The 27,693-nt window shown below is 42.3% G+C and overlaps 1 protein-coding gene across 4 annotated transcripts in view; it reads right to left on the bottom strand.

The window, feature by feature from the left end:
- Window positions 1-13,884: 13,884 nt before the first annotated feature.
- Window positions 13,885-27,693, bottom strand: part of arhgef12a (Rho guanine nucleotide exchange factor (GEF) 12a) — a 46,008-nt gene continuing 32,199 nt past the window's right edge. For 3 of the 4 annotated variants that reach the window (XM_037774937.1, XM_037774942.1, XM_037774940.1), the window contains 29 exons: window positions 27,573-27,674; window positions 27,248-27,358; window positions 27,045-27,143; window positions 26,635-26,677; window positions 26,219-26,324; window positions 25,956-26,093; window positions 25,123-25,155; window positions 24,385-24,499; window positions 24,190-24,295; window positions 23,894-24,097; window positions 23,680-23,818; window positions 23,045-23,077; window positions 22,791-22,942; window positions 22,380-22,526; window positions 21,999-22,084; window positions 21,125-21,250; window positions 20,748-20,862; window positions 19,012-19,112; window positions 18,708-18,785; window positions 18,460-18,535; window positions 18,196-18,363; window positions 16,946-17,033; window positions 16,778-16,855; window positions 16,597-16,691; window positions 16,300-16,506; window positions 15,972-16,208; window positions 15,471-15,700; window positions 15,298-15,373; window positions 13,885-15,194 (listed from right to left, as the gene is read on the bottom strand). In XM_037774937.1, coding sequence (XP_037630865.1) covers window positions 15,184-15,194; window positions 15,298-15,373; window positions 15,471-15,700; window positions 15,972-16,208; window positions 16,300-16,506; window positions 16,597-16,691; window positions 16,778-16,855; window positions 16,946-17,033; window positions 18,196-18,363; window positions 18,460-18,535; window positions 18,708-18,785; window positions 19,012-19,112; window positions 20,748-20,862; window positions 21,125-21,250; window positions 21,999-22,084; window positions 22,380-22,526; window positions 22,791-22,942; window positions 23,045-23,077; window positions 23,680-23,818; window positions 23,894-24,097; window positions 24,190-24,295; window positions 24,385-24,499; window positions 25,123-25,155; window positions 25,956-26,093; window positions 26,219-26,324; window positions 26,635-26,677; window positions 27,045-27,143; window positions 27,248-27,358; window positions 27,573-27,674 — 3,300 coding nt within the window. In that variant the 3' untranslated portion in view covers window positions 13,885-15,183. The remainder of the gene's footprint in view (window positions 15,195-15,297; window positions 15,374-15,470; window positions 15,701-15,971; window positions 16,209-16,299; window positions 16,507-16,596; window positions 16,692-16,777; window positions 16,856-16,945; window positions 17,034-18,195; window positions 18,364-18,459; window positions 18,536-18,707; window positions 18,786-19,011; window positions 19,113-20,747; window positions 20,863-21,124; window positions 21,251-21,998; window positions 22,085-22,379; window positions 22,527-22,790; window positions 22,943-23,044; window positions 23,078-23,679; window positions 23,819-23,893; window positions 24,098-24,189; window positions 24,296-24,384; window positions 24,500-25,122; window positions 25,156-25,955; window positions 26,094-26,218; window positions 26,325-26,634; window positions 26,678-27,044; window positions 27,144-27,247; window positions 27,359-27,572; window positions 27,675-27,693) is intronic. The other variant, XM_037774941.1, reaches the window with a different exon arrangement.

Raw genomic sequence — 27,693 nt, 5'->3', positions numbered from 1 at the left:
TAGTGCTTTTTGAAAAAGACCAATGTAACGGGTTTCTATTTCTTTAAGGACTGTCAATCACTGGATTGGAGAGGGGGGCTAAACCACTTACTAAAAAAGCAGCACTCCCCAACAATAAAAGAAAATACATAATATATAATTTATAGTGCATAATGGAACAAACAAAAACATAAGCCCTTTTCTGCCCCCCACACCGCTGATACTTTGCATACAGTCCCTAAGTAGAAGTAAATTTAACAAGTCAAGCTCAAAAGTACTGAGTTAGAGTATGTTTTCCAGAACAAATGAAAGAATAAGACATAAATCTAATTAAAAGATTTAATTAATACAATGATTTTGTATAGTCATATCAAAAATATCATAAATTATATATAAAATATAAAAAAATGTTTTACTGATATGGTTGGATATTGTATTTTGTCAATTATTACTGTAATACATTACTGACCACTGGCTGGTTTTAATACAAACCAGCCTACACCCTCTTGAGAAAACGAGATCATCTGCATGGAACTGATTTTATTATTTTATTGATTATTTATAATGTATGGCTTGGGTTGGTCCCGATACATTTGAGACCTTTGACCCTCATAAGAGGCAGCCTGTCATCTTTAGGATGAATTTCCTCGGGCTACACTGAAAACAAAAAAGCGAACAGGAATGCCTTTTAATCTTTTATTATTGCCTTTTACTTATATTGTGTTTTTATTGTGTCTTGCCTTTCATGCTCTCTATTAATTACTAAAAACTATTTTTGAAAAAAGGCTTTGAAAATAACAGTATGCTGGTTTCAAATCCAGTGCTGGACAACATTGAAGTCAGAATACATTTAAAAAAGAGTTTTAATTGTTGATGCAGTAAAAAATACAAACACTTTAAATTAAATAAGCAAGCCAAAAGTATAAATATAGCTCCAGTTCAGTCAGTGGAGCATAGCTACTTTTCTGTGTGTCAGTGGGTCTGTTTCCTCAGATATGAGAAGAAACAATTACGACATTATTGACACACTTAAGCAGTGGAAACATAAATGTCAATGTGCAGCAGTAGAAGGGCAACTGCTGTCCAAATAGCCACTGAACAGGACATATTTGCTTTGCAGTGTTGTTGAAATACTTCTTTAAGAGTTCCTAGACTATGAATGAGCATAGCTGATGTCCCATTTCAGGCACAGTCATAGAAGTGTGCATCTCCTGATGTGAGATAGCTTGTTAATGGAGCATAGAAAACACTCTTAACTGCGACTAAAAATCTGACTTGTGGAACTGGCACATTGACAGCTGCATAGCATTTGCTGAGGCGCAGTACAGCCCCAGTATATGCTTTACTGAGTGCCATGGGTTGTAGTTGAACTGTGGAACAAGTCACTGAAGCCAGATGGAAAATCAGCCATATGAAAATAGACGTGTTCATAAATATGTTGCATTCAAGCCATGTCATCTAAGAGTCTGCCGCTGTCTCTCAGCCATCTGCCATTGGTGGGGATGAACTCCGTATGAATTGATTTATGTTTGCGTGACCACGTCTCACTCGAAACAGACCACATTTGAGCGAGAGCCATTTGGTAATTAGGCAGTACACTGACACTGCAATAGGCATTATTGACAAAGTCCTAAATCCCCAATGAGCTGCAGCAATGCGTGGGTGGGATGGATGTGAACAAGGCAGCTTTTGCTGAAATGGCAGGACAAGGGTACAGTCACCTCACTATGATGCGAACAAGGGTGCGTGGTGCAACTCACAATGGATGACACATTTATGCTGAAGTCAGAGAGTGGGTGCATGCCATCCCTACTGGCTTATTGATTGAAGGAAGCTGGCAAGGTGCACCGGCTGGGAATAAAATTCACTGACAAATCAGAATGTGGATAGTCAGCAATTTCCCTCATTAGCATTCAAAGTATTATTCTATTGACAGCTGTTTTGGCATCGACTCCCTTATTCACTTGTCAACCTAAGAGGTTCCTTTTCTATGAGCAGACTGGTGTGAACTATGCACTGAACTTTGCAAACCAGAATCAAAGATCACTCATCACCGTGAGTAAATGTGTTCTCCAATTATTCTGTCAGTCTGATTGTAAGAGTTAAAAGGCCCTCAATGTCTTTTTTTTCTCTAATTAGCTTTTAACTAGGGCTGTCAATCGAGTTAAATATTTAATTGCGATTTATCACACAATTTTTATCTGTTCAAAATGTACCTTAAAGGGAGGTTTTTCAAGTATTTAATACTCTTATCAACAGGGGAGTGGGCAAATATGCTGCTTTATGCAAATGTATGTAAATATTTATATTGAAAATCAATTAACCACACAAAACAATGACAAATATTGTCCAGAAACCCTCACAGGTACTGCATTTAGCATAGAAAATATGCTCAAATCATAACATGTCAAACTGCAGCCCAACAGGCAACAACAGCTGTCAGTGTGTCAGTGTGCTGACTTGACTATGACTTGCCCAAAACTGCATGTGATTATCATAAAGTGGCCATGTCTGTAAAGGGGAGACTTGTTGGTACCCAGAGAACCCATTTTCATTCACATATCTTGAGGTCAGAGGTCAAGGGACCCCTTTGAAAATGGCCAAAATTTAGAGCAAGTTCCGTGCGTTATTTCACTCTAGCTTTAAAACTGAGCCCGTTACAACCTAAAAATTGCAAGTTCCGTTAATGCATTAAAGAAATTACTGGCGTTAAAACAAATTTGCATTAACACGTTATTATCGCGTTAACTTTGACAGCCCTACTTTTAACTATGTGATGGGATCATACATTAACACACAATAACTGTTTCAGTTACACATGAAAGATTTTTTGTTTGAAGTGTCTCTGTCGCTGCTGGTAATAAATAATAACTAACAATATTTTTATTTTCCAAACTTTAACTTTGACAGTTGCACATTTACCAATAAATATTTAATATCATAGAGAAATACGTCAGATTTGAAACCATGTTTTCAGAGGCTTTTTATGCACCATAAAAGTCTTCTGCTGCCATACTGTTTGCCGAAATGCAATGAAATTGTTTCTTTTGATATTTTATAAAGTTGCCACCCTTTTTGGTGCAAATAAATGCAAATTCTGAAGTGCAATATAAATTCACACATCCAAGCATCCACTTCTAGGGGGATTAAATTGCAGCTGCGGGAGAGTTGAGGGGGTCGGTATGTGAAACGGTGCATTAGTGACGCCTATTTGTCATATTTATTATATTATATTCTTGGTGTACGATCAAAGAAAGTAGAATAAGACAAGCAGCAGTGTACAGCACCGATGGCAGATCAGCTTTCAATCACACCTTGTCAGGGAAATAACATACAGAACATGTATCCGATGGCATATATAGATGGACACACACATAATTATGTGTACATATAACCCCTCACTGCGCACTGATGCATGTCCAAGCGCGCATGGAGAGTGAACTCTTCACTTTGACAGCAGCTTGTGTTAGAGATTGACGTACAACTTTCAGCCACGAGTGGTTCAACACCTCTGTTTCCCCTGTGAGCTGCTGCAGTTTCAGACACTGCAAGGCCGGCTGGTAAATATTCATTAGCTATGAATCAGACCACTGCTGCACTGGTGCAGCGCTGGCTGTGTCGATGTGTCAGGTTTTGTGGCAAGATGTCCGCGTGTGCACACAAACACACTCCTACCATGTCACCTTCTACCCCCAAAGGTCCTCCAGTATTGTGCATTGTGTGACCAAGTGGTGCTGTTCATTTTGCATCAGCTAACAGGATGGATCCCCGTCTTCCCTCAGACCGACAGCAGGCTAATGGCTCTGGCTTTCTTCCAGTGGCCAGAAAGCGATGGGAAGACATAACATGATGGATGAGAGAAAAAGAGAGAGAGGAATAAAGCCAGAGTGAAGAAGACCAGAGTGACATGAATCTGGAGCAGCGAGAACTCCTTTTCCGTGTTTGTGTCACGGCTAAGTCAATCCAACAACAATTACTGTATGCGACAGTTTTGAAAACAACCGTACAAATTAGACGCTGCCTGAATGCGGATTGCATGTGCAACAGTGGATGTTTGTAGAAAAGCTGCTGTTGAGCATGATGACTGCCTGATGGGGAAACCAAGGGTTACGCTCAAACCATTACCCAGGCACACAGAAGAGCTATATTGCACTCAGCTAAGGAGAATGGACCAATTCCAAGACAGCAGAAATGAGCAATGAGGACAGGCGGGAGCGTTTAAGTGACAGTAATAGTTTGAGGAAGGACTCAAATCACTGCTAGCGAGGCATCTGGCTGGCAAGTATAGGAGGCTATACTTTAATTGGTACATAAACAAGAAAACTCTCAGAGCTCTTTTTCTTGTGAATAAGCAAGATCAAATACTGATTTCTGGGGAAAATAGTGCAGCTACTGAAGCATGCACATTCCTGTCCACCTTCTATCACTAAGACGCAGCGTGCATCGCCTTAGCCGCCCTTTCAGGAATAAATCATCTGTCAGAGTATGACTCAAGAACGTGCAGCTTTGACCCAAGATGAAGAGAGTCAGTTTGAATTTGCGGAGATTCACCTGCAGGCTAACACACACACGCACAACATCCTCTCTTATCTTCATTTCCCTCCGCTCAGGAGTCATCTGGTCCAGGTGTCAATCACCAGTCCTGACTTTATTAGGGGTTAAATAGCACACGTCGTACTGTGCCCTCCCTCTAGAGTTGAGTATTGGCAGAGTGGATTTTTTTTGTAATCAGGCGACTACATCATAGCCACTGGCACGCTGGGACTGTCAGTGCATGACCTCTATAAACAGCGGGAAATGAAAGACCATTCCAGATCAGCTATTATCTAAATAAGCCGTCTCTCGAGAACAGGTGCTCCTGCTCGGAAAGAGAAAATGAAGTGAAGGGTATTACTTCGATAGGTCAAAATACCTTAACACTTGACAAAAGCCCATATGCTGTAAAAGCTGTTTTGAGAGGCGGAAGCTCCCTTTATCCAGGTTTCAAGGTGAATATGTTAATACAGGAGTGTAGAAGCCTCTCTGTGGGCCACCACTTAATAGGTGCACCGCCACCACGCAAAATAGTGCCCTTGTGAACCAGTTTAGCGGGATTAGCAGGGCCCTTGACTGGAATCATTCTCTGCAGAACCCTTGGGTGAACTTCTGCTCCAGTAGGTCTTGAGAGACAGCTCACCTTCAGGCCTTACCAGGGATTAATAGCGTCCACCGAATTCGTGCCCTTTTCAAAAGCCAGCAGGATGCTGTCAGATGAGTTAAAGCGGACGGCAGGAGACGCTCTTGGATGTTCCAAACGACCAGTTTCAAGTCCTCCATCCTGTGGAGAGAAAAGCAACAGACGACCAAACAAAGGAGACGTTTTCAATTCCAGTCAGGTTTTGTTGTTATCCTCTTTCTGTCTTTTTGCTCACTCTTCGCTTTTTTCTTTCTTCAAGTGGGTTCATTCCTTCCTGATGTTGACATTAGCATTGGAGCATTATTGATCAGCACTCCGCAGGAGCATGTCCGGTAGATTAAATCAGCTGACCCCAGCTTGGTCTCTCAGCATCCATTCAGGACTTTCAGACAGGCGCGCATTACCACTCCTTATGTAATATTGCAATGCAGCTGGAGCTGTGAAAGCTGACACCTCACTGGACACCAGACACACCGCTGCAACAGCTCAAATGCACCAAATCTTGTCTTGCAATGAAATAAATCTCGTATAACTTCTTCAGTTTTTGCAACACTAGTTTTATTTTGAAAAACTGAGAGTGAGCAGTGTTCACAGTGGCTATTTTTATTTATTTTGAAAGCTGAAATGCAATCGGAGTAAGAGCTCTGAAGCTCTGCGGACTCTTAGAAATTGGATTCTGGTTCTTTGAAGAGCTTCACCTACACCTGGAGAAAACGTGTTTTTGCTCCCTTACATCTCAAGATTGAAGCTTCTTCCCTACTTTTAAATTCACTGTGTACAAATACTGTCAATGTAAAACAAACCTGTTCAGCTTCAAAGCTCATGTAAAATTCATGCTCATGCTTAAAACATAAAGCGAGCCAGCGGTGGGGCATCAGTGACTCATAAAAGGACAGCATGTTGTAATTATGGATGTGGGCTTTAAAGAATACTGCCTGTTTATACTGTAGACGCTCACCAAGAATGATCACACAATTAAGAAAGCTATGTACGCTCTGTGCAGGAAAGGACGACTCATGATTCCTGGATGACTCACACTTAGTGACTCAGGATTGTGGTTGTACTAGGAAGAATTAGAGAGGGAGGTTTTCAATACTGACAGATTTATGCAACAATTATGTAATCTTTCAGCCATGGATCTTCGTTTTAAATCCAGTGTGAGCTGTTATACACCAGCAGCTGCTTAAAACTGTATTGAGATGTGTGAATGCCTCTATTCTTGGTGGTTGTACAAGGTGCCAATGGCAACTAAGTGAATGAACCAAATGTAGCTCTTCATAGTAAATGTTGCTCTCTTTATTTATCTCTCCAGTAGCTAAAACGGATCCATTCATGTAAATATTTTCAGATTCACATTGTAAAGGGAATAGTTTGACATTTATCCATTTCATTTTCTTTAACGCATTAATGCAATTTGCAATTTTTAGGTTGAAGCGGGCTCAGTTAGCTAGAGTGAAGATACTGGCATCATAAAAAACTTAAGGAATCCATTGGTACCAACCATGTCATACTAGCTTGTCGCAAAGGAGGCTTAATAATGCTCCAAAGTTACGCTATATTTTGGCGTAGAAAAACTGTCATGGCCTTTTTTGAAGGGGTCCCTTGACCTCTGACCTCAAGATATGTGAATGAATATGGGTTGTATGGGTACCCACGAGTCTCCCCTTTACAGACATGCCCACTTTATGATAATCACATGCAGTTTGGGGCAAGTCATAGTCAAGTCAGCACACTGACACACTGACAGCTGTTGTTGCCTGTTGGGCTGCAGTTTGCCATGTTATGATTTGAGTAGGGATGCTAATTTTGAAAAATGTAGGCATTGTGCTCACCGCCGCCACACACATACAGTCTGCGTAACTTTAGTGAGTGTCCGACAGACCGCGCGTGTGTGTGTTGGCGGTGAGTGTGAGGTTGTTGGTGGCGTTATAGCTTTGAACGTAGCAGTGTGTGTACAGTTTATTTGTCGGTGAATAAATGCTACAAAACTACAACTCCTCCGCTCGAGACGGGAGCCGACTTCCTGTATCCTGCAACTCCGGCTTTGCCTCTTAAGGTGGGCTGTTAAGGTGGACCAGCTTTTCTCCTTAAAGTGACGAGCCGCTCCTCTGAGCCGCTCAGCTTTTTAATTAATTATTAATATTTCTACTATTTCTATTTAACCGTGAGCATATGAGGGTTTCTGGACAATATTTGTCAATGTTTTGTGTTGGTAATTGATTTCCAATAATAAATCTATACATACATTTAGATAAGATAAAAGTATTAAATACTTGAAAATCTCCCTTTAAGGTACATTTTGAACAGATACAATTTTTTTTTATCAATTTATCGCGATTAACTATGGACATTCACGTGATTAATCGCGATTAAATATTTTGATCGATTGACAGCCCTACTGGAAACACAAACTAACAAAATACAACGTGTTAATTGAGGTTACCTTTGGACAGAGCCGGGCTTGCTGTCTCCCCCTGCTCCCAGTCTTTATGCAAAACTAAGCTAAGCTAAGCATCTACTCGCTCCAGCTAAATATTTCAACCCAATATCACACCAGAGCATGAAATAGAACCACATGTCCAGCAGAGGACAGCGTGTCAGGTTCACGTCCTACCTCGCTGAGGCGGGAATATTACACAGATGTATGAAGGTGCATTACCAGCAGGGTCAACAAAACGACTCACTTAGGTTTAGGCAAAAAAAAACAGGTTGGCTTAGGAAAAACATCATGGTTGGGCTTAAAATTAGTCCGTAAACTAATGTAATACATGTGACAAACTGTCACTACAAAACATGTCACAAACGCCACTAATGTAACTTACAAAACAAATCACCAGTCTCTTGGTTGAAAGTCCTGTGTTTGTTGGACCCATCCACCTCATTAAGCAGTATTTCTCCCTTTTTTATTCGACGTCATTAGCTCTGAGTGCAGCATATGCACGCAGAGCATTTACATTGCAGTCAGTACGAACTACATGGCGTACAAATGACACGCCTAAGGCAAGACGGGCGTTCTTATAACAGGATTTCGCCTTGCACATGATCATGTCATTCGCATGCCTATTTGTGCAATTTACCAAACAGACACGAGCGTGGCATTGATCTTCTCATCTAAGTCTCGGCAGAAAAGCGAATAAATGTTGAACTGTTCCTTTAATGGTTAAAAGAAGGCTGATTCTACTGTGTTGTGTTCTTTTCTGAATTACTCTTCTTCTTCTTATGTGTGTGTGTGTAGAACACGGCAGACACATATTAAGGATGACAAATAACTAATCAATTCTCCTCTCGACCCTAATCCAGCATCAGAAGGAGCGAGACAGTCTCCATTCGTCGCTGTCACATACTGTAAGTGAGGACCCGTGACATGCCCAGAGGACAACACAGAGCAGCTGACTCCAGACATATGTCTATCAACACACCCACACTTTAAACATCTCGCTTTGTTTTCATCTCTGACTTTGTTTTTCCCCTTGTTTTCCTCTGTTTTCATGGCACTAAACACAAAACCAGACACGCTGCCCAACCAACCTGGCAGGTCAGAAGCAGCAGCTGCGTACCTCGCCAGCGCCCGGTGACCAAAATCAGCAGAAGCACGCCTGCCAAAGAATGCCATCGATTTCTGCTGCGGCTCCGAGCTACGTTAAGCTCGGTCCCAGGTCACAGCCCAACGCCTCTCTTTGGTTTCTCTTTCACAGCAGACTGAACCAGTGAGCCTCAATGCCAGCTGGCCTGCCCCAAAGCTTTCTACCTAGATACTCCATCAAAGAGCGGTGTGGTAATTAGACAAGGTTAACGCCAAGCCACGCCACAGGTGCCTATTTATTAGGTTGATTATCAAGTGTCCCCACAGCAACAGCCACTGAACAGGCCCCGGGTATCCTTTTCTGTGGTTCTGTGGCATACATGACTCTGTGCTCTTTCAGCAGCAACATATTTTAGCATATTCCTCCCATTTGGAAGGAGTCAGTTCATTCATCTCTCAGCGCCGGCTTAACACATCCTCTCCACATCTCATTGTTGTGCTTGGGACAGTGATTACTCCAGAGAGGCCGTGGATTAATCAGACTGTGGAGAGCGCATTGATCTTCAGTCCAATCCATCAGATATTGGCCTCTGCTCGATGGAGGGGGAGAAGTGCAGCATGAAAATCAATCCCATAAGGTCAGGGGCTCCGGTTTGGGAAACAGGTTATAATTGAGGTGACCGTGTTACATACAATCATCAAATGTCCTTGATTGAGTATGACATGCATTTGACAGTTCAACCGGATCATAAACAGGCGTTCAACAAATTGATTTACAAAAAAAACATTGATTTCAACACATGACGTGTATAATAACATTAAATATTTACATTAAAAATATAATATTTGAAAGCAGGGAGTGAAAAACAAACTTATTTTTTCTAGCTCGACAAGTACTTACAACACCCCCTCCTTCCCAATAATAAAAAAAAAGAATATACCCACCGCCATAAATCACCATCTGAATAGTTTATTTGAATCCACCTTTAACTTTTTAAGGAGCTGTCCACTTTATTACCATCCTTATTTATTTCCCTCCACCGTTTGAAATATAATAGCCTTTGATGAGCTGAACTAGACGGTGATTTATTGCATTATTGCAACAACCCTACTGTGACTCTGCTAGAAAAGCTTCGCAGAAGTAATGGGGGGGGATATAACTAATTATTTTGTTGACTGATCTTAAGTTTGACATCAGCAATCTTTGCTGATCCCGCTGGTGATTGACCGTGTATTGGTAAGAACAGCAGCTCAGGATGCTGCTCGTGCTGCTGAGAACACGGATGAATATTGATGAACAGCGCACTCCACCAAATCCGTAAAATGAGGTGTGCAGAATAGAGAATGAGGCCTGTTCTGTGCATGATTTACTGAGTGACAACATGGAGTTTTAATACTGAATACCTCTCTAATGTGCCAACGCCATGCTGTGGCAACCAGTCATGCAGCAACAATAGTCCTATACAGTGGTGCAGGATGAACAGACGGACGAGTTGGTGTGTAAATATATACCATCAGAATGGAAATAGCAGCACTTGTAAAATTCATTAGCATATTGATGAGAAACTCTTTTGGGACAGGAACATGCACACACGTGAATGTTCAGAATTTGTTGAAGCTGTTTGGGGGAGATGTGGATGAAAAAAAAAAGCCCCACATTCTCCAGAAAATACTCCTTCTTGTTTGTTTCCTGTCACAGGTGAGTTATTTAGTCAAGCATCCTTATCTTGGAATTAAGCCCCATAGCAACAACCATAATGATGCGCTCCACCATAATCACCCGTAACAGTTCTTTGTGGTACACAGCATCAGGTAAACACATCAAACTTGATTTTCAGCCGTATCCAAAATGTATGCAAATTAGTATCTGAAAAAAAAACATGTGGGTGCATGTTTTCTCTTCTGTTTTTATACTATATTTAAAGGATGGCACAACATTTTTGGGGAAGCAACAAATGCAGGTCTTTGCTTTAAAGGATAAAAAGCTTCATTTTCCTGCACAGCAGAGAGGAAGGAGGAGGAGGAGGAGGAGGAGGAGGAGGAGGAGAGAGGCTCGTCTCATCGGAGCTTGACACAAACTGCCCTCCTGAAGGGCTCTGATGTGAGTGACACCTCTCTCCTCTCTGCCACTCCAATTAGCTCGGTGACAGGTGCATGTTGGGAAACGAGACAATCAATTACCAGCCCCTCTTCTTTCCCTCTGTCCTCTCATCATCCTCCCTGTGTCTTTATCACACTCTGTCCCTCTCCTCTTCCTTTCTATTACTCTTAATTTATCGTCTTTTCTTCCTCCCACCCCATTTTCCCATTCATACCTTGTCTGGCTTCTCATTGTCTCCTCAAAGCTTTCTCTCTCTCTCTCTCTCTCCTCTCTTTCTGTTTCACTGCAGCATGCCTACAGTCGGGGTGATGGGGGGAGAAAAAGAAGGGAACATGTCACTCAGACTCTGAGGCGTCCTCCTGCTTTCCACTCAGACACAACAAGCAAAATCACTGCCGGGCATAACACTGATGTGACTCCACTAGGTAGCAGTGAGCCCCTGACAAAGTCTCAATAAATGCTGCACAGTCCTCTCTTGACCACAGCTTTGTCGCATCACCGAGACAAACTGGATGCATTCCTCCATTTATTTGTCAGACACTGGAGTCAAATGTCTCTGGAAACTCAATAGGTACCCTGGGTTATTTAAAATACTGATGTCACTGCAGGTTTCAGGGTGGGTCTTCTTCACTGGGTGTTTAATGGTGGAAGTTTGCCACCTGCTGGTAATGATCACCACCTTCTACCGGTGTCCTTGATCAAACCTCACTGATGATTCCTTTAAAAATACTCCTACCCTCCTGACATTTAGTGCTGCCAAATGTCCACGTAAAAAGGTCAAAAGGAAAATTCTTGACATCGGACCAAGAGAGATCTAATTAAAATGCTTCCAAAATGTACACGTTGTTCAAATTTCCAACCCAGTTTTTCCAATTTTGAAATGGCTTCAGGTGAAAACATGCTTGAACATCTTGTGTGTCATTCAATTTTGGTTACTCACATACAAGAGATCGTCTTTCAGAAGCTTAAGCCCTGTATGATATCCATTAACAATATGCTGAATCACTGCCAGCTGCAGTGCAACATTTAGAAACACGTTACCATCTGTCTAAATCAGGGGTGTCAAACATACGGCCCGGGGGCCAGAACCGGCCCGCCAAAGGGTCCAATCCGGCCCACTGGATGACTTTTCAAAGTGTAAAAATTGCGACATTAATTCCAACTTTAAAAAACAACAACATTATTATTCCCATTTGGGGATCATGCTCAAGGTTGGAAACTAGCACCGGCCAAATGCTGGAAACAGCGGCTGCTAGATTTGCTTCACTCACCAGCCAAAACAACAATAGTAGTCTATTGAGTGGCTGCTAGATTTTGGAAGCCACCAACCACATTGGCATGTGGACAAAAAAAGTTAATTTCCAACCCTGGTCATGCTGTCCTAATAAGAGTAGCACGCCCTACGCTGGATATGCTATTATAGATCCCACCCGCTGACGTACAGGCTACTTGACAGAACACTGTCAAGCTACTGTTCATGCAGGAGCCTCCGTGGAAAATGGAGAAAAGTGGAAACAGAGTGTCAGGTTTCCCAAGATAACCAGTTCCTATTTCTTCACAGAGGTAACTGGGAAGCCAGTGTTCTTGGTGTGTCCCAGCACCTTTCAGTGCTCAAGGAATATAATTATTCAGCACCACTATCAGATTCATCATGGTGGAAAATACAAGAATTTAGAGGGAAAACTGAATGTGACGATGGAAGGTTTGAAGGTAGCCGAGAGATCAGCGAGACATCTCAGGTTGTTCATCATCTCTTTTGTAAATGGATTTCTCATTTTTTTCTGAGAGTTTTCAGAATGTATTTGTACTTCTTTACACTAACAGGAAGGGCAAATTTGGAGGTGTTATTATTTATAGGTTACTATTCAATGGTTTTGCTGGTCGGGCCCACTTGACATCAAATTGGACTGTACCTGACCCATGAACTAAAATGAGTTTGACATCCCTGGTCTAAATGCTCCTGCACATTATTGAATATCTGCTCATTCACTTGCACAGTATAGTCAACAAAAACATTTAACACATCTTCCGTGCTATATGCTCAAATTGCAATTTCAGCCAATTCTAATTTTATGATTTTACCTTTAGTTAAGAAAAACAATTAACTAAAAATAAGAACAAAACAAGACACTTCAGCTGTAGCATTGTACACACCAGAGGATTTGACAGTCATATTAAAGACTTAAGGCATCTTGTAAACATGTTAAATAATCAATATTTTTAACCATGGCAGTGTTTTTGGCCACAATAGGCATCTGTCTATAGACTATGTAGTACTATACTACATAGTCTATGAGAAAATGACCCTACTTCTCACTTGATTTATTACCTCAGTAAACATTGTAAACATGAGTTTATGGTCTCAATCACTATTTTCAAGTATTCTTCAATACAGCATGATGTTCATTTAGTATATTATGGTCCCATTTAGAGTCAAATAGACCATAAAGCAGGATATGCTTTAGGACGTGGCTACCTTGTGATTGACAGGTCGCTACCACGGCGTTGTCTGGTCTCAGAGTTATCCGCGTTTTCGTCTTACAAATTGAATCATTTCACAGTGTGTTTTCAGTTTATGAAAGTTAATTGTAACATTTTGGTCAACTAGAAATGCCTTATTCAGCGTAACCGATGGGTGATAGGATCTCTGACACGCTGTAAAAAGTGATTATGTTAGGAGAGATTGTTAACATTAAATCTTATATGAGAGTGAATGGAGGTGACATCTCATCAGCAGGGAATAGAACAAGCACATGATGAGATACTGACATCTGATAAATGTATACCATCTAACACAAGTAATGACAAGAGGTCAACAAATGTAATACAGATATATTATGACCAGGGCACATAGTTAGGATTAAATATACTGACATATTTCAATGACAAATTGACAGATAGGCTTTTCTTAAAAGACACTTGCTAATCCATCATGACTAATGCTCGGGTGTCCTTGATCTTTCTCGTGTTAAATGCAAAAATGGTCTTCAATCATTTCTCCATTACTGATTCAATAAGAGCTGTACAAGTAAAATGTTTTACCGACCAGCTTTTCACGGGATACATATGAAATCGGGTGCACATAAAAGACAAAAGCGAGCAAGGTTTTTCCTTTTTGAATGTGTCATGGCACCATTTATTTATTAAACTTATGCATAACCTTCCAACTTGATCATTGTACATATGTTGAACTTCATGACATTAGAATATCAGGCAGTCGGATCAGCAATCGCCAACAGTAGCGGAAAGAAGCAGCGTTTTCTGTCAGGAGCTGATACAGAAAAGAGCATCCTTGTAGAAGAGGAAGGGGGGAAACGGGGCAAGATACCCAGATGCAGATGAGGAAGCATGACATATAGAATGTGGGAGGGGGATAAATAAGCATGAAAGACACTGGGGATGTGAGGAAGAGGAGAAGGATGACACCCATAAGTGTTCACAGGGAAAAGACGGGGGGGGGGGAGAGTCACACGCAAAGGAAGAAGAGGAGCAGACGAGAGGCAAAAATACCACTCACAGTGAGGAAGAAGGAGGCAGCACGATAATGCAACAGGACCAGATCAGAGCCTTGAGACTCTTCATTCTAGTTAACACCACACCTAGAATTTATCTGAAATTCTAGTAACACGATTCAAGAGTTTCTTTTAACACAATGGGATCTATCCATCACCAGCGCAACTCTGGCCTCTATCAGTCTGAATATATTCCTGCATCAGGGTTCGCTAGGCTAGCGTGCTTTGTAATGCTAGCGTGCACCCAACACTCACACTAACCCTGTATGACTGAAGCAGGAAAAGCAGCCAAAAAAGGTAACACCATGGCCAAAAGCATGCAAGCAATGTGGGAAACACTTTAAAAAAAAAAAAAAAACGAAAAAAAAAAAAACGAAAAGAAAAGAAAGAAAATAAATACATCTTGGGATAAAAAAAATCTTAATACATTATCTTAAAATTTTCCTTTTCTTGTTTTGTGTTTCATATATATATATTCTAAACACACATCTTTGTACATTTTGGTATAAGTTCTCTTTCTTGCAGGGAGGTCCGGGGGAAATGGGTGTTATACGGTAGAGGGGGGTGAGGTTTTTTTGGGGGCAATCCCACTTCCCTGATTGCCTTGTGCTGACGGAGGAGGGGGGTGGGAGGTAGGGGGCTTGGTGGGGGGGGGGCGCGGCATCACAACGATGATGACTCCACCCTTCAAACGTTTCCTGCTCACACTCAAGTCTCTCGTTCTCTGTGGCATCCGTTGGGCGACGGTTGATGGAAAAAAAAGGGGGCTCAGCAGTGAGAGGACAAGCTTATAGGATGTCCAGAAAGTCCAGGACACAAGACGTAGGAACAGACTACAAAGTCGGTACTTCCTCTTTGGGACCAGAGCCAAAAGCTGCAGTACAGACTTCCACTATCTCTTATCTGGGGGGTAAAAAAATGAGTCAGATCAGAAAAAGGACAGATACAGGAAGTGATTCATTTATTAAAATCTAGTGACTCATATGTTGAGCATGACTTGAAATACCTTTGTTTCCATCTGCGTCTGCTGATGACCTCTCTGGCCTTTGGCGTATTAGATTATTGTACTTGGCCTCAACCTCCTGCAAGAGAAAAAAACAAACACAGTCAGATCAGCGATATAAAAATAACCCCCAATGTGTAAACGCATGTTGGTGAGCTCAGTGACTTGTTAGATACCTTCAGATAGTTGAGGTTGGCCTGAAGGTTTCTAAGGTGAGACAACACCTGTCTGCTAAAAGAGGAGAGGCTGCCGGCCTGTGACGTTGAAGAAAACCTCAAGTTGATACCGGAGTCGGCGGCGCAGCCTTGCGAGGTTCTCAGCTGCTTCCCTGTGGTCGATGCCAAGATGTCGTCGTCTGTGCTGCTCTCCCCGGGGCCGCCGTAACCCTCCAGGACTAAATACCCTGCTGAGAGAATCAAAAGAAGCCATTTAGCACTACTGTTTGCAGGGAGCAGGGAGAGACAAAGGCTACATCCACACTGATACATTATATCGTTTTAAAATGCTGTTTTAGGGCCATTTCAGAGTTGATCTCTGTCCGTACTACCACGCTTGAATGTCACATGACCATTCACGTACACTGGGCATGCGCGTGCCGGTGTAAACGGGAGGCAGCGCTGGACACGGGAATTGATGCAAAGCGCTCAAATAATAGCTTGACTCCTGTCCAGGCTCACCATAATCTTCAGGAGAATCAAAGAAGCCCGTGTCCCCGGAGCCCAGGTCCTGAGTCGGGTCCTCTGTCTGGGAGCTGTTCTTCTCCGAGCCATTGTGGACCATCACCCGTGCGCGGCTGTCCACGGGGGTCCGCAGAGACGTGGTCCTGAGGAGACGTGCCCCCGTGGAGCGTTTGGTTTGCTCTACAGCCTCCTGGGACATCAGCTGGGTCACCAACACCTGCTTTAATGCTGCCACTGAGGGACAGGTTGAGGAAAAAGGGCTGATTAATAATTCACTGCATGTGTAGCACTTGATTTTTGAGTCATCTGTTTACTGTGTGCTTACATGTTTTCAGTGCTTCGTCTGCTCTGGAGGGAAACATGTTAAACGAGTCTCCCTCTTTGCCATCTTCAGCCACTTGGTAAGGAAGCTCTGGGTCCACAAAACCTTCCTCCTCCTCCTCCTCTTCCTCTGCCTTTACTCCCTCAAATGGATTACTACCTGGTAGAGAGCTCTGCATCACACCTCTAGGGGCTGGACTGCTCTCTTTATCTGAGTGGGTGTAAATTAGAGAAGGATTATTGACATAGCTGACTAGGGTAGAATATTTAAAGTAACACGGAGGATGTTTTTCCAAGCTACCTGTAGACTGGGTGCTGCCGGTGGACGTGCGGTCTGGGTCTCGACTCAGCCTGGAAACACCCGTTGTAATGATCTCCACACCGTCTCTCTCCCCACTGGCACACAAGCAACATCTCACGTTAGCAACAAGCTCAAAAACCTGAGAACCATCTGATCGGATCAAATTAGAAAGATGACATACTCAGTCTGAGGTAATGGTATGACGCTGTGAGGTTTGACTTTCATGGCATCAGCTCTCTGGGTGATTAGACGCTGCCACCTTGTGCAAGGGAACAAAAAAATTATTAGCTCATTTAACCACTGGAGCAATACAAATTCAATGAATCAGTCAAAAGGTATGCAGACTTACGTTTTCTGATCTGAGACCGTGGGCGCCATCAGCTCATAGATCTGGGCTCCGTTGTCTGACATGGATAGGACGAAGAAGGACTTGTTGTCTGGCAGGAGAGAGTGGGTAAATAAGGTTCAGGGTGAGATTAATCACACGTTTGCCCTACATGCATGAAGCCATAGACTTCCTGATACTTTATTCTGGGTTGTATGTCTGGCAGGGCTGCATGATTATGGCCAAAATGATAATCACGATTATTGTGATCAATATTGAGATCACGATTATTTGTCAATTATTCATTGCTTTTAGAGACAACATGTTTATATTGCACTTTCACATTAAAACAAACAGAGCACTGCTTTTACTTCCATGTGGTGCTACATCCCTGCTATTATACAAATTAGGGGCTGCACGATGTTGGAAAAAACTGACATTGCAATACCCTTTGTAGGCTATATTAAATGCATAAATCTGGTGCACTTTGAGAAGAAAATGAGCTAAATTAAGAGACTAGATTAACTATTTCGTGCTCTTGTAAACAATTTAATCATGAACGCTTTGGTTGTATAGATATGAATGGTTAACGAGACGGGCTCCGTGTTTCAAAAAAGGCTGGGTGTGAGTTGCCGACATCGCTGCAGACACGCACTGAGGACAGTCAGCCCGGTTGAACATCACGCCATGAGTCCCGTCCCTCCCCGCAGAGCAGACAGCGAGCGAGGGCCGCTGTAAAGCTCAGGGACATAGAGCCGGTCGCAGTGCAAGTGGAGGAAATGCCAGCCAGCACCGGGGAGAGGATCCACCCACACCGAGCGGCTGTCTCTTACGCGCCCAGTTGAATCCCCCGTGCAGACGGGCAAAACGAGTATACAGTATATTACTCTTCTACTCTGGACTGCAGCTGCAACATTCAGAAAAGTTGTAGGGTGCGCGCACAGCAGCATGACGGCTCCCCAAAACTGAAGCCAAAACATCTCGATCGGCCGGTTGGTGGCTGGCTAGCCAAGTCTAGGAGGCGCTTGATTTGATATGCAGCAGAGTTTTCTGTGAGCGGAGCACGCATTTAAACATCAATATCGCATGCGATCATGTTCATTTCATTGTGGGAAACCAAAATCTTGATTATTATTCGATCAATTGTACAGTCCTAATGCCTGGAGGTGGTATAGTGAGGGGTTCTTTCGTTCTTTGATATGATCCTGATTTAATCAACTTATTGTTCCACCATTTTTGTAAAATGCAAAACAGAAAAGACATTGTTAACTGACCTGTGGCCACAGAGCGCACCAGCACAGTGTTGAGTTTAATGATGGGGCTGAAGATACTTTTGGTATCTGCGGGGCCTGTCAGGTTTTTACTGTGACACTTCAGGATGAGACGCTCATCTTGTTTCTGTAGCAGAACCAGGATGTCCTGCAGGAGGAGTGTGTACAACTCTGAAAGGAGACAAAGAGGTGGATTATATTTTGTTTTTTTGCAACAATATCAAAGTTTAATAACGATCAAACTCGTATAATGTGCTGATTACAAACCGATAGTCTTGTCCTTGTTCACTTTCCATGACAGTGGTCCCTCATGCACCATCGTTCTCTTGGTTAAATCCAAATTCTGAAGGAGGTAGAAATAAATGAAATGCTTTTAAGTACTATCTGCTGGTCCGTGGAGCCATTTCCACATAGCGCTACCTTTATATTGAGCGGATATTTCATACAGCGTACGTGGGTGTACAACAAGTGAGTGTGCTTTAACTGCAGCTAAAAGGGTTGTGTAGATAACTCACCTTTAGCTCCAGGATCATGGGGTTGTCTGTCTGCTTTAGAGAGGAGAGGTCCAATCTTCTCTGATAGTCCTCCAACCTCTAGAGGAAGGACGGAGAAAATAAGGAGACAGAGGAAGGGGGGGTGGTAAGTAAGCGCTCTTTAAAAAGGAAGCCTCTGCCTGGGGAACAAAGAAGGTAGCGAAAAAAATAAATTGTGGTAGAGCAGGAAAAAAATGGAAGGACTTAGGATGAGACTGAAGGGGAGGAAGAGAAAAGTCTAGGGGATGGTATGAAATGGAAAGAAGATTTAAAAAAAAAATCCTACCTGCTTGTCCTCGGATTCCTTCACAGCCTGGTTGACGTGATTGAGGATCTTTCTACAGCACTCTGTTGCCTGCTTCACTTTGTCCTTCTCCGCTACGTTGTCTGAAAGATAATATGACATCAAATAAGACATAAGGGCTCCTTAGTTCTGCAGGGGGTTGTCCGGCAAATTGATATTTCCTCTGTCCATTAGCACATCATCGTTCTCAAAAATTATGATAAAGCAGGGGGGCATTATGTTCCCGTAATAGCTGGTTATACTTTATCGTTAGTGCGTTCTCTCTGTGTGAGACGCCAAACTCCAGCCAAGACTAAATGATGGACCAAATAATGGGTGAGACATTTCCCAAAATGTGCAGAGCCGCTCCAGGACCATTAAAATGCTAATCTCTCCATTTGTCTCTGTAATTCACTCATCGCTGGCGTGTTGCCACGCAGAGCCTTGCTTAAGACTACTATTTGGTTCTTTTTTTATCCACTTTCTTCTATCTCAAGACTTCCATTTTTATCTATTGTATTATATTACATTCAGAATATAAAAATGCAAACTAGGTATTATTCCCGTATAAACCATTTCCATGGCTACGGGCAACAGGAGTAAATTAGTTTCCATATTGAATTAATTGCCTCATAGGATCTAATTGATTTGAGGATCACAGGAGAGAGAGAGCTGGATAGTTGAACTAGTTGAACATGCAGGGGTGTTGCACAAAAACTTATAATTCATTTCTAGTTATGTCAGGAGAGTCTAAAACGGTTATGCGGTAGCGGAGAGAATTAGTATAATAGCGGTTTGAAACTGTCATTTTTTAAAAGTAGATCACAATTTTCTCTCCCTGTGACGGAGTCGGTGATTGACTAAGTATTCGTGACTGAGTGGAACAGACTTTGAAGTGTCTGAATAAGAATGCAGGAGACGGAGCAGTTTTTGTACCTGCGTGAACTGGAAGTGGTTTTGTATGTGTGCACAGATCTGTTCTGTGGCTCCTCCTGCAGGCATGTTGACATCATTAAAGCTTCATGCGTGTCCACAGTCAGAATAAGTGGCTGGCAGGTTCTTCATTGTCTGCTTTAAGGCGCGAATGCAGCTGAGTGACCATCGTCTGCCGAGGCGATATTCGTGCTAAGTCTTCACCGAAGTTGAACTCCACGATAATGCGAAGATGCGAATTTCCTTCACCACCAGAAGCAAATGTTTTTTCACCCCTTCGCTCGCACAGAATGGAAGTGAGCGGGAGGCGAATGTTAATTTCGCGCATGTGTGACCGTGCCTTTAATCCCATCAAGTGACCGCTATATATAGTACTGTACTATATTATAAAGCTGCAGCAATTAGTACCACGTCAGAAAGTGAATCTAATAATTTTGATTGATCGATTAAGTCATTTTGTTTAAAAGCAGAAATGCCAAAAATATTCAGTATTTTCTGACATTTTATAAAAACAAACGATTAATTGTTTAATCAAGAAAATAATTTAATATCTAGTAATCTAATCTAAAAAGAAAATAATCGTTTATTGCAGCTCTTCTTTTATCATTCGATATGACTAATATCTACTTGCCACATTGTTTGGTTTAAGCAAACATCTTGTTTTGAATCATTATTATATCCTAGATCATGCACAAAGTTAGTATGTGGAGTCATTTATGCACTGAAATAATAGCACATAAGCTGATTTCAACGTGGTTCACTACAAACTGCTGTGAAGGAGGAACTTTGAAGGAACATTACAGCACCTGTGTACTTGGCGATGTTGTCTAGTAGCAGGGGGTACTTGGTGAGCCGCTGCATCTCCACAGGAATGATGTCCTTAAGCTGCAGTCGGCGACACAGTCTGTTACTCTCTGCCTCCTGCAAAGCAATACAAAAAAATTCAGGATGGGTGAACTTAAGCTGTCGCCAAACAACCAAAATGCATCTTTTAAGAAGTATAAATGGTGACTGAGCGACATTAAATGTAGCTTAGGTTTTTACTCAGAGAAATGCATTTCAGCTGAATATCTTGAATTAAACAGCTTGTTTAAATCCTCTTTTTGACACATTCTGAGCATTCGTTCAGTACAGTAGCTAACTTTCAAAGATAAAATCAATTTGCAAAGCATAATGTCATTACCTGGACCAACGAAGTAAACCGCGAGTCTTTCTTCTGCTTTGTCTTGATGATCTCCAGAGCAAACGGCTGGTTGCTGCAGAACGTCCCCACCGCCTTCTTGATCTTCTCCTCCTCTCCGCCGCCGAACTGTAACCACCCGACCCAAGACAGGACAGGACAAGACAGGGACGGACAGAGACGGTGATCAGTCACTCGGTCGATCTGGGTCAGGGGCAGTTGCCATGGAAATGTCTAGTATTTAACCACTACAATGAGCAGCAACTCCCAGAAGGGGGCCAGGCTTAAGACCTCGGAGCAGAGACAGCTTAAGTTTAAATGTAGACTAGATCAATGCTCGACCCCTCGGGGGACCGTTTACCCTACTTATCCCTATAGAGACATTTTAGACAAGGCTGCCAGCTGATATGCAGCCACCTCACATCTAATGCATCACACATGATATCGAGATGTCAGCCAAATCTAGGGCATTGACTGACATAACCATTTACTGGGAAACAGGCTTCCTTTTCACTCGCTTGCTTCCACTGTGATTACATTTCCTGGCAGAGTTGTTCCTTGTCTAAGGTTTTGCGTTTCAGGATTTTAGTGTGGAATTTAACATTAACCCCTTCTCTATCATATTTAAACTGTACATAACCATTTAAATGCAGATATGACATTTCAAAATTAACTGAATTGAGGCTGAAGACAGCAATCGCATGCCAACACCAAAAAAAAATTCTCGCTATAAAGCAATTGCAGGCAACAGTTCAATTTCTTTGTGCACAATACGTTGTTTTTTTTTTCCGACCACATCAGTCATCTTGAAATTCATTCAATATAAGAAAAATGTTTGAAAGAGGAAATACAATTTCAGCCTGAGAATTGTACTCACCCAGGAGAGCAAGTCGTCTCCTATCTGATCAATTACCGAAGACTCATTTCTCTTCCGAACGGCTGCCATTTGCTCCAGTATTGAAACTGAAATTCAAAGGAGAAGCACCAATGGACGGTCAGTGTGTGTGTGCGTGTGTGGTTGTGTGTGTGTGTGTGTGTGTGTGTGTGTGTGTGTGTGTGTGTGTGCAAGATAACAAAGAAGAAGAATACAACATGAAAATGTGAGGGTGCTGTTTTACTTGAAACTTTATTTTGATTCTCACTACCTTACTTTTAAATTGTTAATGGTTTAAGAGCAGTCATGCAAAGATGAGAAGGATTTTTGATGGATGTCAGGATGTGTGTGTTGGTGTGTGTGTGTGTGTGTGTGTGTGTGTACCATGCAGCAGTAGAATCTCGTCCAGGTTGGTGAAGATGTTCTTGATGTCGGCAGGAGGCAGGATGGCCTCTTTGGAGAGCTTCTGGTAGAAAACATGGTCCAAAACTCTCAGCATCCTGACATGTGCACGCTCTGTATAAAACAGCTCTGCAGACACAATACGAGATGTTAATTCAAGATGGCAGATCATTTGCACAGCTCAACGTGATGTACATTCGACAGCAGCTTGGGTTGGATCCCAGCAGATGCTCTGCTGCTGCACATCTCTCTCTTCTCCCTTCTACTCACTATATTATATAACACAATAGTATCTTTAAAGCACATTGAGGGGGAACCTCTTGTATTCTTTGAAAATAGATCTGGCTTTTAATGAATTATATAATGTGAAGTGGTGGTAAGCCCTGTACTCACCGTTGATGACTTCCTGTCTCTTGATTTCCTGAGGCCTGAGACCCGCTAGGATCTCTCGCCCCACCAGCTGCTGCCAGTTCGGAGGGTCATGCTCAGAGTCTGTTCCCTGGTCGTCCTCACTCTGAACGTCAGACGCACCCAGTCCGTCAAGCCTGGGGCAAAGACAGAGAGTTAGCTTTTCATCTGGCTACTAAGGTTTCATCACTACGTATTTTTAGATGTATTTAAGTTTGAAAATTATTTGGTATCCTCACCTTCTTATGGCCTTTGGTGTTCCGTCATGGGCTCTACAAAAAAATATTAAAAGTAAAATCAAAGTTAAAAATAAATATTCTCTATGCACTGCAGCGCCGGTCGCTTGTCCATCCTACAATCCCCGTCCCCTTCTCTACCAGCTCCACACAAGGGTATTTTATTTACGAAAAAGCAACAGTACAAACCGTTTTCTGTCAGATGGATAATTATGGCATAAATTAATGAGGGGAAAAAGCTGTTAAAAACATGAATGCTGTTCAAAAAAGTCTGGATAAAATGCAGTTAACATGACTCCTGCTCTGAACTCAGCTGAACAATATTATTGGAACTAAGAATACATGTTTTTACATGGATAAATTATCATCAACTACGATCATTAGTCTCGCTTTAGCATTTCCTGATTATACACACAGCTGCTCAGAGTCATTGCTGCAGCTCGATGTTTGAATTTTTTTAATTGTCAGGCCCCCTCATCGCACCGCCAGCTTGGTCCGCATCGCAGGTCATCCCAGCATGCCTTGTGCAGTTAATCAGTCACTTCTAATACACAATGAATGGGAGCGAATTTTGCCACCAGTCTGGCAGCGTATAGTGGGGCTGCACCGTAAGGAAGCAAAAGTGACTGTAAACGCACCTGTCGCTTTCTCTGTCATCCTCTTGCAGTTGGTCCAGGCTGCAAAGGTCAAAGTGCGAAGTAGGGTACGACAACCCATCAAGAGGGTCGGACTGAAGGCCGTCACTCAGCCTGGAGGGGCCGAAGGTCGGAGTCCCACCTGAGAGATAATTAACAAGTTAGAAACCAGCGCCTCCTCTGTGTTTCTCTTTTACTGATGTGTTTAGTAGCTCACCCATATCAGCGTCTCGGCTATTGTCTGAGCAATAGGTGGCACTGTTTGGAGACGAGGCGTTGAGGGACATGGAGTGTGTGAGTTCAGAGCCCTCGCTCGACTGGCTGCTTCTTAAACGGCCAGAATCCATGTGATCACTTGCCCCCAGTGTAGGCTGAGACAACTGTTTCTGTGGCCGGGGGCGACCATCCAAGGCTTTACCCACTGAACAAAGAGAAAAGTGGGGTCAAAATTTGAAAAAGAAAGCTTTAGAAGTGGTGTCATAATTTTGTCTTCACTCAAAAGCCCTAACTCACCCGATGCTGCTTCAATACGGCTGGGCCGACGCTGAGGTCCAAGGATGCTGGGAAATCTGGGTTTCTTCACCTTCTCTTCTCCTTCCTTTTCTGTCTTGATGCTTTTCTGTATTTTATTAAAAACACGGAAACTGTCAGGTAGATGATAAAAGGAGAGAGAGAAGGGCAAAGTCGCAAGAAGTAACGTTTAAGTACCTTGATCTTGGGAAGAAAGTTGATCCTGACCCGTTTGGACTCCAGACTACGAGGTTCCTTGACCCTCACACCAAGGTGCTTCATGTATGTATAGATGACATACTGCATTGTAGTGCTAAATCAAAACAAAAGCGACAACACAACATTTTTAATCATAACCGACAAAACAACAGGATGCTAAAACTTGAAGTGTCCTTATTGTCACTTGCACCATATGTCATACCAGTCCTTCTCGTACTATTTCTACACAAACCATCTGGGGTGTGCTGCGACCATATGGCATTTCAAACAAGACTGTTTCAATCAGTCACACTTTTGAATTATTTAATATAAACACACTGCATAAATTACATGTTCTCTTTAAGAGACTGCCCGCGTGTTTAATATGTAAACTGTGGGGGATGTAGAATAGGGCTTGGATGACACCAATATGTTATGCCTTCTTGGCCGAAACATCAAAGACTATATTCTAAAGGTTGAAAAAAAACGACACCACTGACATATTATTCATTGAGCACAAGAATTGTTTTTAAATAATTCAGTTAAAGGAGTCAAAAAGTCGAATAAAGTAATAATTAAGTTATTTTAGATGATTGTGGGACACATTACAGACTGTAAATGCAATGATGACACAGATGGTTTGAGGGGCCATGAGAGCTAAATGATCCCCGTCATATGCTTTGAGAAATACTCTTCATATCAAATCAACCAAATGCTCCACAGTACAAGTTTTCTTACCATTTCTCTTCCTCTGTGGTCTGAGTAGTTAACCTATAAACAACACAAAGAAGACAAACTCTATGATTGGCTGATAAAGGTTAGAAACATTAAGATACAGTATGTCTGTATGCACGACAGGTGTGTCATGTAGAGCTGCAACGATAAATTGATTAGTTGTCAATTATTAAATGAATCGCTAACTATTTTGATAATTGATTAAAATCGGTTTGAGTATTTTTTTTCAAAACAAAAAGTCAAAATTCTCTGATTCCACCTTCTTAAATGTGATTATTACACAGCTTTGCTGAGTACTCGATTCTGATTGGTCAATCACAGCGTTCTACTGTCTGTTATTTCTTTATAGCAGACCGCTGCTATGTATAATAGACCGTTGCTATGGGTGCAGTTGTGATGTCGGACTCTGGTGGACCGTTTTTGTGTCAAATTATTGATTTCTTAAGCAAGTAGCTGTGTAATAAGCGGGAATATGTACAGCTAGCGGGCTATTGTTGTGAAATAAACGCCTTCAGGGCGATGCAAGGGGTGCCGCATCACCCTGTCTGAGTTTATTTCACAACAATGACTGGCTCGTTGCACATTATCCCTTACATATTTTCTGGTTTCTTTACTCCTCTATGAGGGTAAACTGAATACATTTGAGTTGAGGACAAAACAAGACATTTGAGAATGCCATCTTGGGCTTTGAGAAACACTGATCGACATTTTTCACTATTTTCTGGCATTTTATAAACCAAACAACTAATTGATTAATCGAGAAAAAAACCGACAATGAAAATAAACGTTAGTTGCAGCCTTAGTGTCATGTAACTGTGTGTGCATGTGCTACTTACAGGATGTCCTCTACTTTGGTGATGATGTTTTCAGCATACGAGCGCTCTCGCTCCAGAGTGACCCGGTCCCTGACTCTCTCTTGGTCCAGTCTGGACAGCTCTACTTCAGCCACTGTTAGGCCCATACTGCGCTTCTGCCTACATGTGCCAACATATACTGTGGTTAGATCGATAATGCCTTTTTTTTCAAATTCTCAAGTTCCGCAATTAATCTGGAACTTACCAAACGAAGGAGAATAAAAATTCAGAGCTGACAAGTTTACCTGAAATCTTCAAGGTTCTTCTGGATGTCGGGGAGCAGAGAGTCCTGCAGTGTTTGAACGTGTTGTCTGTTTATTTCCTCTGGGATCAGTTCTGTCCGCCGGCGGTCTGCAAACACATGCACACACACACACTCACATATACTGTACGCCAAGACTCTAACAGGATTATGTCAAGTGCACACTAAATAGGCACTGCTAAGGTTAAGCACTACTTTCCAAACCATCAGAGCATTTGATTTCTTAACACCTTGGTCGGGAGTGTGCCTGGCTTACAGGGACTGTGTAATGAGGATGGCCAAGAGGATGAAGTGAGCCAACAGTAGTCCAAAAGGTGACCGTGACAAAAGAAATTGCCTACTCAAAAGGACACTGGGAAGACAACCAAATGAAGCAAAAGCACAGCATGAAATACGTACCGAGATCAGTAGAGATGGATTCAGGAACAGCAACTTTCAAATTCTGCAAAAAAAAGAGACACAAAAAAGAAATGAGTGAACACACTGAAGTTCAGCAAAACCCTTTCAAATTATATTAAATGTCAATTTGAGTGAAGATCATAAATTAAGGCGCTCATAAATCATGTCATGACCTATGAATGATGTAATAGCCAATTAGTAACAACTATATCACCTTATTCTAACTTGTAAATATGACTTAGGGCTAGGAGGTTTTTGATCATGTTCCATGTTTTGACATGGAGACATGCCACATCTTACTTGTTTTTGTCAAACAGTGACGTACTGTGTGCATCTTGTGTGACAGACAGACAGATGAACATTGGATGAGTCTGGCCTGTTTCACTGTGGGGAACAAAAACTGTACTTACTGCTCCACGGTCAATGAAGAAGGTGTGGAGGTCCATGAACACCCGTCTGGTCTCTTTGGAGTTGGTCTGCTTGTAGAAGTCAGCATGGAGGTAGCACAGCTGAGGACACAAGAAAAAAAAAACAGTGAGCTGTAGTGGTGGCATGAAAACAGGAAATGAATAGATAAAAGATTTTAACAAGGTGTGAGGAGAGAGGGTCTTACCACAGGAGCAGGGTCGAACTGAGAGATGACGTGGTGAAGGAAGGCTGCGAGGTGGGCGGGACGAGACTTGAGCTGCTCAATACTGTTAAAGTTGTTACACTGGCCGTTCGTCTGAAACAAAATCAGTACAGCAGTTTGCACTCTTGTCGACTTTGCCAACTTCAAATGTGACACGAGTTTGAATTATATTATCTACACCTTGCTTGCAAAGAAAAGTTTATAATTACAGCATCACGCCTTTTATAAAATATTTTGAATATGAAAGTTGGGTTCAGTATTTTGATTGACATAGATGTTAAGATTGCCCCGTGGTAAAATACTGTACCTGCTCCTGGTCTGAATCAAAATAGTCGTCCTCAGCTCCGATGATTTGCGAGACGAGGCGGGAGGAAGAGGGACTGCTGACTGTGGTAGGGGACAGAGAGTCCTGGGGAAAAGACAGTGGT

Source organism: Sebastes umbrosus, chromosome 7 (assembly GCF_015220745.1).
Source record: "Sebastes umbrosus isolate fSebUmb1 chromosome 7, fSebUmb1.pri, whole genome shotgun sequence".
NCBI lineage: Eukaryota > Metazoa > Chordata > Actinopteri > Perciformes > Sebastidae > Sebastes > Sebastes umbrosus.
This window is presented reverse-complemented; position numbering and strand designations above follow the sequence as displayed.